This window comes from Rhinatrema bivittatum, chromosome 3, assembly GCF_901001135.1.
Source record: "Rhinatrema bivittatum chromosome 3, aRhiBiv1.1, whole genome shotgun sequence".
Lineage (NCBI taxonomy): Eukaryota > Metazoa > Chordata > Amphibia > Gymnophiona > Rhinatrematidae > Rhinatrema > Rhinatrema bivittatum.
In genome coordinates, this window is record NC_042617.1 from 52,044,350 (window position 1) to 52,057,065 (window position 12,716).

The 12,716-nt window shown below is 43.0% G+C and overlaps 1 protein-coding gene across 3 annotated transcripts in view; it reads right to left on the bottom strand.

The window, feature by feature from the left end:
- RPS6KC1 (ribosomal protein S6 kinase C1) overlaps positions 1-12,716 on the bottom strand; it is a 287,188-nt gene that overhangs the window by 86,393 nt on the left and 188,079 nt on the right. For all 3 annotated transcript variants that reach the window (XM_029593219.1, XM_029593217.1, XM_029593218.1), the window contains one exon: positions 3,690-3,737. In XM_029593219.1, coding sequence (XP_029449079.1) covers positions 3,690-3,737 — 48 coding nt within the window. The remainder of the gene's footprint in view (positions 1-3,689; positions 3,738-12,716) is intronic.

Below are 12,716 nucleotides of genomic sequence, written 5' to 3' on the forward strand. Positions count from 1 at the left end.
TAACTGTGAAGTGATGTAAACAGGCAATAAAATATTCCAAATGCACTGAATCCCAGTCATGAACCCCCCTCAAAGGGCAATGTAAAATAGCCTCACATTAGAAACGTGTGGTTTGGTTTTAAAACAAAAAATTATCAACTTTTACTCATTTTTCTGTGCCCAGCAATTTCCTCCTGGCGTTCAGTTCGGTTGGAATTTGCCTCTACTGGTGATGGCACTATTTACAGCTGCTAGGGTTGTTTTCTTCTATTTTTAACACCCTTCAATCTAGGCCAGGCATCAATAGTGAAAATTCTTGACCTGGTTGGCCGTAAGACTTGCCGCGTCCTTTAGAATCGGCTGTGCATACACTTTTGAGTCCAGCCAGTAGGTGTCACTGCTGAGCAATGACTGGGGCCCCCCTGCCGTCACCGCATTTCCATCCCTAGCTGGCCTGAGGAGAAGCTGGGCTTGGGAACCAGATCCAAATCTCCCCACACAACCGTGGCCAACCCAGCCAGACTCATCAGGTTGATCACCAGCTTAGACAGTATCTCAGCTGAAATCTGAGGGCGGTTGGAGAACTTTGTGATGGACTCAATCAATGCTCCCCTAATCTTGCCATCACTTACAGTGTGTGCCAAAGAATACCCGTGGCACAATCATATGACATTGACTGACAAGGCACATGCATTTTATAAGGATAGGTGATTCCATTTTATTGGACTAACTTAATTCATTACTTGACTACCTTTTGGGAGATGACAATCCCTTCCCTCAGGCCCAAACAGAATGAGCAAACGTTGACACTTCCCAGAAAACACATATGAAACATAAAATGCATTCCAGTGATAGCATGAAAACATTTAGAGGAAAGAGGAACAGGGGTTGGGGGGAGGCTTGAAGTGTTAGAAATGTCACCTTCTGAAGGTTGTTTTTTTGTTTTATTTACTCCCTCTTATTTCTTCATTATGGTGGACTTTTGTTTGTAAGTTCATTACAAATTGAAGACTGAATTTTCAAAAGAATATACACACATAAAACACAGTCTTCTGCGCATAAATAGGCTTTTGAAAATTGCGTATTGCATAGAAGCAATGTGGCCCGTACTTGTATGCATACTGCAATGAGGCGATTCCAGGGCTGGGCGAAACATCTTCGTGCTTACTTTTGATTTCCGAACGTAAGCACGTAAATTTGGACGCACGCATTTACACCTCCCCTCCCTAGCAGGTGCAACCGTGTGCACGTAAGCAGCGCTGTGTGCTGCAAGCAGCCACTAATTCTCAAAGCGGACTTATCCGTGTAAATCCACTTTGGAAATCAGGGCTAAAGCCTGCATGGACTTTTATAACACACAGATGCGAGCCCTCAGCATGCTGCTTTAAAAGTACCCTCTATAATTGTACTTTCTATTATTGATTTCTTGCTATCGGTTTTTCTTTGTAACAAACTTTTGTTACCAATATTTCTTCTTAGACTGTATTTCAAATCTACAAATAAAATTAAATTAAAAAAATGAAGGTTATTTTGGTTTTAGAAGGTCTGGATCCAAACAGAGGCACGGGAAAGCCAAGAAAGAGTTTAGACAATAATAGATAGACAATTGATAGATACGTGCCTACATGAACAATCCATATATAGATAGATGACAGATACATAACCTGATAAAAAGACACACGACAAGGTGCCCAGTACAGCACAAGATGGAAGACTAAATGCCCACAGCATGCACTGAAATCCTGTAATGTACATAGGAGAGTGTGATTGAACATATATATATATATATATATATATATATTCTCTCTCCCACCTTTCGCAGATTGTGTTTTACAAAATTGATAATGTTATCATGAAATTAAAGCAATTCTGGCTATGTGCCATAGAACGCAGCAGATATGTAAGGATATATCTTTATGCCCACACGCTCTATCATTTTATTGCAAATAAATGTGTGGTTAATTCTTGGCCTCTCAAATTCTTCTCTTTTTCCCTTTCATCTAGCCCAATCCTCTATCAGTATATCCCATTTCTACCCTCTCCCTCCCCAGCAGAGTTCAACCTATACCATATACCCCCAGGCGTCCTTCCATTGCTAGCTGCCACACCCCATTTGGGCCTCGCTCTTTCCCCTCGTTCCTCCAACTTCACATCTCCTAGCAATTGGTTTACCTCTTCTGGTTACTTTCCGTCTTTCTCCTTCCACTCAGGGTCTCCTCTGAGGCACTGATGGGAGTGCCGCTCAGTCCTCCCTTTCCGATTAGCATTTCTCTCTGCCTTTCTCCTTCCCTTTTACCCAGCACTGCCCTAACCCCTACAGTAACCAAGAATCTATAAATGTAATATGCTTAGCTGCTACCAGTGACTCTGTCTGTCAGGGACCAGATGTTGAGACTCTGATTGAAAGGGGGCACTTTGTGCACTGAAAGACATGTACTTTGCGAAGAGTGCGTGCAAAGCCAAAGGAGCAACGTGAGGGCTCAGATGACAGCAAATGCCGAAGCCTCACAGGAACAAGGGGGAAAAGGTCAATAGGGGTCAGGGTGGGTTAGGAGTACAGGCCAGATTGCTAGAGTTGGGTCAGGACGACTGGGGAGACGGGAAGAGGAAGGAGTTCACAGAGGGGAAAAAGGCTGTGGTGAGTATTCACCGCGTGACGGCTAGTTCATACCTGGCTGATCTCCAAACAGCAGCTAGAAATCCAGCCTCCAGATGGCTTTTCACAGTTCTGATGAACGGATTTCTGCTATCTTTTGTATTTTAATGAACTACACACAATTATATGATTGTGTATAATTCTCTCTCTGGAGTCTGATAATAGAAATAAACCACTTTGCTTTTGGACTTCTGATATTATGTAGCATGCATATTTCTGGGTTAATGTCTACAGATCTTCATTCAGGACCAAGATTTTTTTTTTTTTACATCTTAGTTTTGGCCCTTCTTCCTCCCACCACCCTCAAGATACTGTAGATCAGTTATCATAATGTCCACTGGAGCCAGGATTATTCAGATTAGTCAGCCAGTCACATATTGTGCCAGTCTTTGGTCAAACAGTAAGTAGTCTCATCCTGCAGTGAAGACAGACAGAGACAGACAGATGGGAAAAGGTATCAGTCTCTGGGAAAGTCTTAAGTTCTACCTGTGCAGAGTTCACAGCGTCAGCCAGTGTGAGATGTAAGAACTCTGTAGCCGGGACCCAAGTGAATCTCTTCCACATAGTGATACTACCAAGCTACTGGCGGGGCGTGTGCATATTATGCTGTGCAATCAGGTTGTACCCCCTTTTTTTTTTAATTACCCAGATATTAGGTTAAAATACATTCCATACCCATTGCAAACATTTCAATACATGAGGTGGGAATGTAAATGAAATGCATTTAAAACGCATCTGCAGCAAAGCTAAACAAGCAGTGCTGTGAAATGTTAACAATGCTAAATATTCCATTTCGGGTAGATAAGCCACTGAGTGCCACACTGGGCCGGTAGAAGTGAGGCTCAACATGCGAGATGGACAAAGCAAGCTTGTTTAATGCCCAAAAATAAAAAGGCAACATGGGGAGACTAGAAAACATTAATTGGGGTTACCAAAAAAAGTTAAAACCGTGTGAAAAAAAACCCCTCACCAGCTATATTTCCAGATCTCTGATCTATTTACAACTGATATATTAAGCCAAATCAAGCAGCTATAATAAACAAATTATACTTACTTTCAGAATAAAGGTCTGCTGGTTCCTTTTATCCAAAACTAGTAGAACCTAGGCAAAACATAATTTCAATTGACATTATAAACTGGGCTTCTGGGTTTTGGTACAGAACAAAAATAAATAAATAAATAAATAAATAAACAAATAAATAAATAAATCCCTTGCTTCCAAGAAATGTGCTAAGATCGGTTTCAGCAGAAAAACCCCTGTCGTGCTTCTCACCAAGCGGGATGCAGCGACAGGCGAGTTGGTTGTGTTGGGTCAGAGAACTGGCGGGAGAGAGACTTGGGGGTGTAGCAGCAGAGGTACGGAGGACTGGGAAAGGAAAGGAAAGAGTCTGCTGGCTCAAGGAAGGGGAGGGAGACTGAAAAGTAGGACAGGCCAAGGGAAGAAGAAGGGTGCAAACAGCCTGGAGGAGGGGTAGGAAGGAGACTGCAGGTGTGGTGCCCCAGGAGGAGAAAGGGGAGAAGAGGTGCAATAGGGGTTGGAGAATGCACCAGCCTGAGAGGGTGGGAGGGACAGAGATCAGAGACGGAACGGCTGGGAGAAGGGAGATCAGAGATGAGGCACCTCAGGATGGGGCAAGGAAAGAGAGAGATTGGCCCAGGAGCAATGAGGAGAGCAGCGGAGAGGTAGGAGGAAAGGACCTCAGAGTTTGGGGACATACATGAAAAGTAATCTCACTACAGTTTTAAAAACATGAAAACACAGAAAGCCACCTATTTTATACGGCCACAAAGACCTCTCAAGCTAAGCTGGAAAATAAACCCAGAAATGTACATTTTATAAAAGACCTGAAATCAGAAATCTTCAGAAATAAAACTGATTTTAAAAACATCAATTAAAGCAACAGTGCTAGTTTTCTATTAATAACTCAATCCCCCAGAGGTAGGCTCCTTCTCTTCTTTCTGTGTTTCAGGTGGTGGGAGATTCAAGTGGACCGGGAAGCAACGCTGTGTTCTTCATGGTGAGAAATCGAGAATGAGTAAATGCACTCCCAAGACAAATACAGAAAAAAACACTACAAGAAGGATCAGGTCAGGTCTCCAAGATTTAAAAACAGAAGGTAGGCCACAGTAAAGAATACTAAGCTTGTATTAAAGCAAGAGGTAAGACTGCTATTAGAAGTTGCGTTTCTTGCACCCATTCGCTATGGTGTTTTTTGATCAGCTGTACATGTAATGTTGCTGCCAACCCTAGATTATTGCAATTCCTTGCTTATTGGCCTACCAAAGGCCTCCTTGCATGCTCTTCAAGTCTTACAGAACTCGGCTGCTCGCTCGAAAGCTGATATTGACAGAAGATCTCACATTACTGCACTGGTTGCCGGCTGAGTTCAGGATTCAATTTAAAACTAGGTTATCTGTTTATAAAATGTTGGGCGTGGACGCCCTGTTCTGTCTTGGATAAACTCAGTGCTACATCTTTATAACCCCTCGTGCACACTGAGATCCTCTCAGAGAAGCCTTATGGACATTCTGTCAGGTCATGCGATCCAGCTGGCTGAATACCACGAAAGGCTGCTTTCAGTTGCAGGGACCTGCCCTCTCTGCCCGAAGTGCTACACTTAGCATCTTCTATAGAAACATTCAAGAAAATGCAGTAAACATTTTCATTCTTGATTTTATACTGAGCTGGAATTTATCCATTATGTTTCTGTTGCTTTGCTATTTTGTTTTATTCTGTTGTTTTAAGCTGTGAACGTTAATTTGTAAGTCGCCTCGAGCTGTGTGATCGGTGGTATATAAATCTTAGAAATAAAGAGAACAATTTTCAGAAGCCATTTCTCATGTACATTGTGATGGCGTGCTGCCAGAGTTATGAGCCCCAAAAGCAGGAGTGGGCTGGATGCAGACGAGCTGGCTTGAACAGGAAGTCTTCTATCTCGTCCAACCACTTTTCCCTCAGGTTTGAGCCCTCAGATGCTGGTGGCTAATACTACTTGGACAACATAATATTCACACTAGGGAACTTGAAGGTGCCACAAACCTGCCTGGGAATTTTTGATTTCCAGTCACCCTGAGATGGCTGCAGATTGAGGGGGGGTGGGGGTGCGCCGTGTGTGCACGTATCAGCATGGGGGGAGGGGTGCATGCACACGCACCAGCAGCATGTACACAAACTCTCACACATACACACACTCACACGTTCACTCATACTCTCTTTCAAACACATATATGCTCATTCTTACTACACACTCACCCTTCTTTCTCTCACACACAGGTTCACTCACTCACTTCTCCTGCTCTTCCACACACACTCATCTCAGTAACAGCAAACCAAGCACCTCCACTGCCAAACACTTTGTGAAGTAACACAAATCTCTAAAAAAAAGACACCTAAAACCTTGCCATACCATAACAGCACTAAATCTCAGGACCCAAACAGCAGCAAACTTATCTATGAAAAGGCAGCAATGCAAAAATTATGCCAGGCCCTAGAACACTAATACACCATCTACAGGGGAAACAGAACAAGCTGGACTGCTACAAATCCCTACAGAGAAACTACCTGTTAACAGAAATACTGCATCTCAGTTACTTACACATACAGACCCTTACACCTAATGCAAAATAAAGGATTACAAATTAGAAACAGAAATATGCAGAAAAAAATAAAATGGAAAGCCCAAGAAAGCAGACTCTGAACAATGGAATACAGAAGAATAAAAAAATAAGAAATTGCTATACTGGGTCAGACCAAGGGCCCATCAAGCCCAGCATCCTGTTTCCAACAGTGGCTAATCCAGGCCATAAGAACCCCTGCAAGTACCCAAACACTAAGTAGATCCCATGTTACTGATGCCAGTAGTAGCAGAGGCAATTCCCTAAGATTAATAGCATTTAATGGACTTCTCCTCCAAGAACTTATCCAAACCTTTTTTAAACTCAGCTACACTAACTGCACTAACCACATCCTCAGGCAACAAATTCCAGAACTTGATTGTGCATTGAGTGAAAAACAATCTTCTCCAATTAGTTTTAAATGTGCTACTTGCTAACTTCATGGAGTGCCCCCTAGTATTTCTATTATCTGAAAGTGTAAATAACTGATTTACATCTACTCGTTCAAGACCTCTCATGATCTTAAAGACCTCTATCATATCCCCCCTCAGCCATCTCTTCTCCAAGCTGAACAGCCCTAACCTCTTTAGCCTTTCCTCATAGGGAAGCGTTCCACCCCCTTTATCATTTTGGTCACTCTTTTTGTACCTTCTCCAGTGCAACTATATCTTTTTTGAGATGCAGTAACCACAACTTACACAAATATATAATGCATATTCTTAAAGATAGCATATGCCAATCATTAAAAAATCAAAATCAATTTATTTATTTTACCTTTGTTGTCTGATCTAATTTTTCTAATTGGTTGGTCCCAGTTTTTTTTTCCCTTGTTCCTCTTCTTGGTCTTTTCCTAATTCCTTTTTCAGGGTCTCTTGTTTTCTGTTGCTTCTCTCTCCACTTTTCTTACCTTTCTCCCTCAAACACACACAGACTCTCACTCTCACATACTGTCCTCTATCTCACACTCACACACACACACATAGATACACACACATACACACAGGCTCTCACTCTCACATTTTGTTTCTCTAATACACACATACAGGCTCTCACACTCACATGGTCTCATACACATACAAATTTCTAGACCGTTTATCGACAATTCTAAAAGGTTTACAGTTTTACATTCACAATATGCTCTCACTCACATGCTCTCTCTCACACACAAGCTCTCACTGCCATATGCTGTCTCTCATACACACACAGGCTCTAACTCTCATATGCTGTCTCACACATATACCCATAGGCTCTCAAGTCTCGCATGTGGTCTCTCTCTCATATATATACACACAGGCCCTCACTCTCACAAGGTCTCACACAAATACACAGGCTCTCACTCTCACATGCTGCCTCTCTTTCACACACACACAAAGCTCTCACTCTCATATGCTATCTCTCTCTCTCACACACACAGGCTCTCACTCTCATATGCTGTCTCTCTTTCATTCATACACAGGTTCTCAACTCACTCTCACAGCTCTCTCATTCTCACTCACACTCTCACACACACACACACACACACACACACACTCTATCAGGGTCTCGGCTTCCTCCTCATCTCTGGGCCTTCTCTTCTAGGGCTGCTGCAGGATGAGGTCCGTGGCGGCCTTGCTGCTGGGTCTCTTCTTCTTGGGCTGCCATGAGATGAGGTCTGTGGTGGCCCTACCACAGAGATAGATGCTGCCCTTCTGCATACGGGCCAACACTTCTCCTCCTTCCTGCCCGTGCAGCTCTGGCATCTTTTTCTTTCAGGACTGCACGGGCAGGAAGGAGAAGGAGCACTCAGAATTTCTGAGTGTTGAATCAGAAACTACTCGATTCCTTCAGAATTCTGAAGTCCAAATTTGGAGAGTTGCCAGGTATGGTCACAGAAGCAAGGCAGGCCACTACAGAAAAGGAACCAGAAGGCACCCATTAAAACAACAGGAACAAGAAAAAACAGGACCAGACAAGAACAAAGAGGCAGACCAAAGCAAGCAGAAGCACATATGCAGAACGAACAACAGAAACAAGAGTTCTCTTCTCGGCCCCGACTACGTGGGGCCGAGAAGAGAACTCACATAAGGCCATAAATTAGGGTCAGTGAGGCCAGAGTTGAAAAACAAGACTAGGATAGAAGGCAAGACCGTGACTTAGACCAAGTTCTGGCCAGGTGCAGACCGAAAGGCTAGAATATAACAGGATCCATAACGGAACAACATGGCCACAGCAGGATAAACAAGCTATAGAGCTGGGAGGACTAAGCAGGCAGTCCAGGAGGCCCACTGAGGCCTTCTGGTGGCAAACAGATAGTACTGCCCAACAGGTCCTCACATAAATGGCTATTAACCCTGGTAAAAGGGCTTTTTGAAAATTGCTGATCCTGTATGTGGGTAAAAGTAAGCATGTTATTGCACAATGTGCCTACTTTTACCCACATTTTCATGAAGGCATTCCTAGGAGAGGGGAGGCAACAACACGTATAGTTTAGTAATTTCAGAACACCACATGTGATTTGGTCAGAAAAAGTATCCACAGAAAAATCAAGTGCATAAGTCTGCAAGTACATTTTTCCGTGGGCAACTTTCAAAGGGAAAGTTTGCAGGTACTTTCTTTTTGAAAACTCGTACACAATTCACAGGTAAAAGTACCCATGGACTTTTCACCTGCCCACACAGTTTTGAACACATCCCCAAAATGGTTTGAGTCAAAACAGAAGGCCTGATCTGAAAAAAAGAACAACCAGCAGAGACATTAAACCAATGAAAACGGTTTTCAGTCATCCATCAACAGGAAAAGAATACCCACTAGACCAGGGGTCAGGAACCTTTTTGGCTGAGAGAGCCATAAACGCCACATATTTTAAAATGTAATTCCAATAGAGCCATACAATATGTTTAAAACTAAATACAAGTAAATGTGTGCATTTTATGTAAGATCACACTTTTAAAGTACAATAAGTCTCTGAAAATATTACACCAGGCCTTAAGACACCAATACATCTCCTATTAGGAAAACGGACCAAGTCAGGCTGCTATAGAGTCCTACACAGAAACTACACGCCAGCAGAAAACCTCACCTGAATCACGTGCTGTCCCTCACCTAACATAGAATAAAGAGACCAAAACGCATAACAAGAAGCATGCAGACAAAAACTGAATTGGAAACTGCAACAAGCCAGAGTCTCTGTATGCAGTGTAACAAAGGAAAAAAGAAACATCACACATCCTTATAAAACAAATCAAGAAATATAAAATCATCAGCAGTAAAACTGTACTAACAAAAAGAACATATTTCGAAACAGCTGATGAGTGGAATATCCAATAATTAAAAACTCATATAAAACATTTCCAGATACCAACAAAATATTTCAAAATAGCAGACACAAAGATCCAGTAATGAAAAATAATAAGGATACAAAAATTTTTTTGCTCTGCATACCTGGGAACGTTTGATATCCAGGTGTCCTGAGATTGTTCTGAATTAGCAGGAGGTGGGGTGGTTTGCTTGGAACTTTCTCCTCTCTCAGTCACATACCAGCGCTCTCTCTCACACTGGCTCTCAATGACACACCTATACACACATGCTCTCAGTCACTCACATATACAAATGTTTTTTCTCTCTCACTTATATAGGCTCTTAATTACACATTTACACACATGCTGTCTATCTTTTCACGCTTACACACACACAGGCTTTCAATCACATAAATACATGCTGTCTTTTTCTCTCACACACAGACTCTCATTCACATGCTTACAAACATGTCCTCTCTTTCTCTCATTTACACACAGGCTCTCAATCACATACTCACATGCTCCCTCACCTAAATCAGCTCTCAATCACACACAGACACACATGGACTCTCTCTCTCATTTAAACACAGGCTCTCAATCACATACTCACATGCTCCCTCACCTAAATCAACTCTCAATCACACAGACACACATGGTCTCTCTCTCTCATTTAAACACAGGCTCTCAATCACATACTCACATGCTCCATCACCTAAACCAGCTGTCAATCAGACACAGACACACATGATCTCTCTCTTACTTATACACACTGGCTCTTAATCATACATACACATGATCTCTCTCACACACAAAGGATCTCAATCATACACACATACTCTTTCAAACAAACAGGTTTTCAATTACAAACTTACACATACAGGTTCCCAATGGTAAACTTACATTCATGCTCTCTCTCACACAGGCAGGCTCTCAATCACAGACATACTCTCTTTCACATGTACAGGCTCTCAATCATTCACATACATGCAATCTCTCACTCACACACACAGGATCTCAAACACACATGCTTGCTCGCTCATTCACTCTCTCTCTCCCCCCCCGGGAACTCGCGGCAGCAGCAGCCACCTCCCAACGCTAACCTCCTTCATTTTCAGCCCTCGCGGAGGCGAAGGCGGAGTCCCATCGGCCGCGGTTGAAGATTTTCATTTTCCTCCGAGCCGCGCTGCAGTTTTCTTCCTGTCGGACACTAGCGTGCCTGCGCGGGTCTTCCCGCGCAGGCACCCGATGCTCTCCACTTCCTCTTCCGGGCCGCGGGAAGAAGAGAGCACCGGCGTGCTCTCTTCTTCCCGCGGCCCGGAAGAGGAAGTGGAGAGCATCGGGTGCCTGCGCGGGAAGACCCGCGCAGGCACCCGATGACTCCAGCGCTGGCACCCGGCTGACACCCGATGACTCCCCGCGCAGGCACCCGGATGACTCCAGTCGGCGTGCTCTCTTCTCCTCCCCCCCGCGGCCCGGAAGAGGAAGTGGTGAGCATCGGGTGCCTGCGCGGAAGAAGAGACCACGCTAGTGTGGTCTCTTCTTCCCGCGCAGGCACCCGATGCTCTCCACTTCCTCTTCCGGGCCGCGGGGGGGGGGGGGGAGGAGAAGAGAGCACGCCGGTGCCGCTGACTCCAGCTGTCCTGCCGCGTTCCGCCCGGGCTGACAGCATTTTAAGCCCAGGCAGCAGCTGGGTCAGCGGGGAACCGCGAAGTATGGCGACACTTGTCTGCGAGCCAGATGCAGCCCTCAAAAGAGCCATATCTGGCTCGCGAGCCATGGGTTCCCGACCCCTGCATTACAGGAAATATATAGCACATATAGGGGAGGTGAGGACACGTGCCTTCTCAGTGGCAGCACCTGACCTTCAGAATTCAATGCCTGAACAATTAAGGTTGAGATCAGACTGTAAGATTTTTTTAAATCCCTTAAGACATGGCTTTTTAGGCAGGAATTTATTGAATATGCAGAATAAATTAATCGTTACCTGTCATTGATGCAGGACAATGTGTGTTACATTTTTGTAATATATGTTTTTAAACTGTAAATGTTTTTATTTGTAAATGGCTACGATCTCCTTTTTTTAGTATGCATATTATAATAAATAAAATAAATAATAAATCTGGGCAAGCTGAAATCTCAGAATGTTTAACTCCAGATTTCAATCTGACTCTTACCCAAGAATGTGAAATATTTTTGGAAAGTCCTTCCGAGATTTCTACATTTTTGAGTTTCCTAAAACTGGAGCCGGGCAGAAACTGGCTATTGAGCCTCTCCCTTGAAAATCTGCAGACAAACTTTCTGTGGTCAAAGTCAAGTCGTAACCAGATGTTTCAAGACAGACCCAGGCTAAAGGGAAACAGTTTTTGAGTTTCCTTCTAACCCAGCACTGAATGTTCTGTGTAAAACAGCTAAGTGCAAAGCGTAAATTATGTTTTCTGGGATTCAGATCAGTTATCTTTCTTGATTCAAAAAACGTTATCCCAAGGGCCCCGAAGGGCGATTTCTTCATCTGAATTTAATGTAAATAGCAAGGATGGAGGTTAAAAGAGGGGAAGTTTTGCCTATTTTAGTTATTAAAGTTGATTGGGTTTCATGCAGCTCCTTATGCTTAAAGGTTACTCTTTTTAAGTGCTTAGATGTATTTGTACATTTATTGTCCTTACCATCTTCTTCTTTCCTTTATTTTGTGGATTTGCACTAATGTAAAACAATTGAGGTTGTTCTTGCTTTTTTTTTTTTTTGTATAGAGAATTTTTCTTATTGTTTCACAATTTTGTGACGGATACTATGAAGTTATATTACAGTAAAGAAAAGTTGTAATAACTGCTCAGCAGCTTTAAGAAAAAAGAAATAGATTCATATGCCAAGGGCCTGATTTATAAGGAATGTTTCTGGCAAATAGAAACTAAAACATCCTTTATTAATCGGGCCCATGATTGACCAAGCCTGTAACTGAAAATTTACAGGTCAGGATTTCTATTTATAACAGTTTCATAAAGGAAAAGGTAAAATGTATCTTCACCACATAACATACAGCTTTATTTGGCTTCAGAACTGTTAAATCTATGTCGCAAAATAATTGGTAGCCCAGCAGCACAAGTTAACGGAAGAGAAGCTGCGGTGATATACAAGCAGTAAGCCATGAGGAGGTGCAAAGTGCCAATAGTGTTTCCCAACCAGTGGTCAACTTA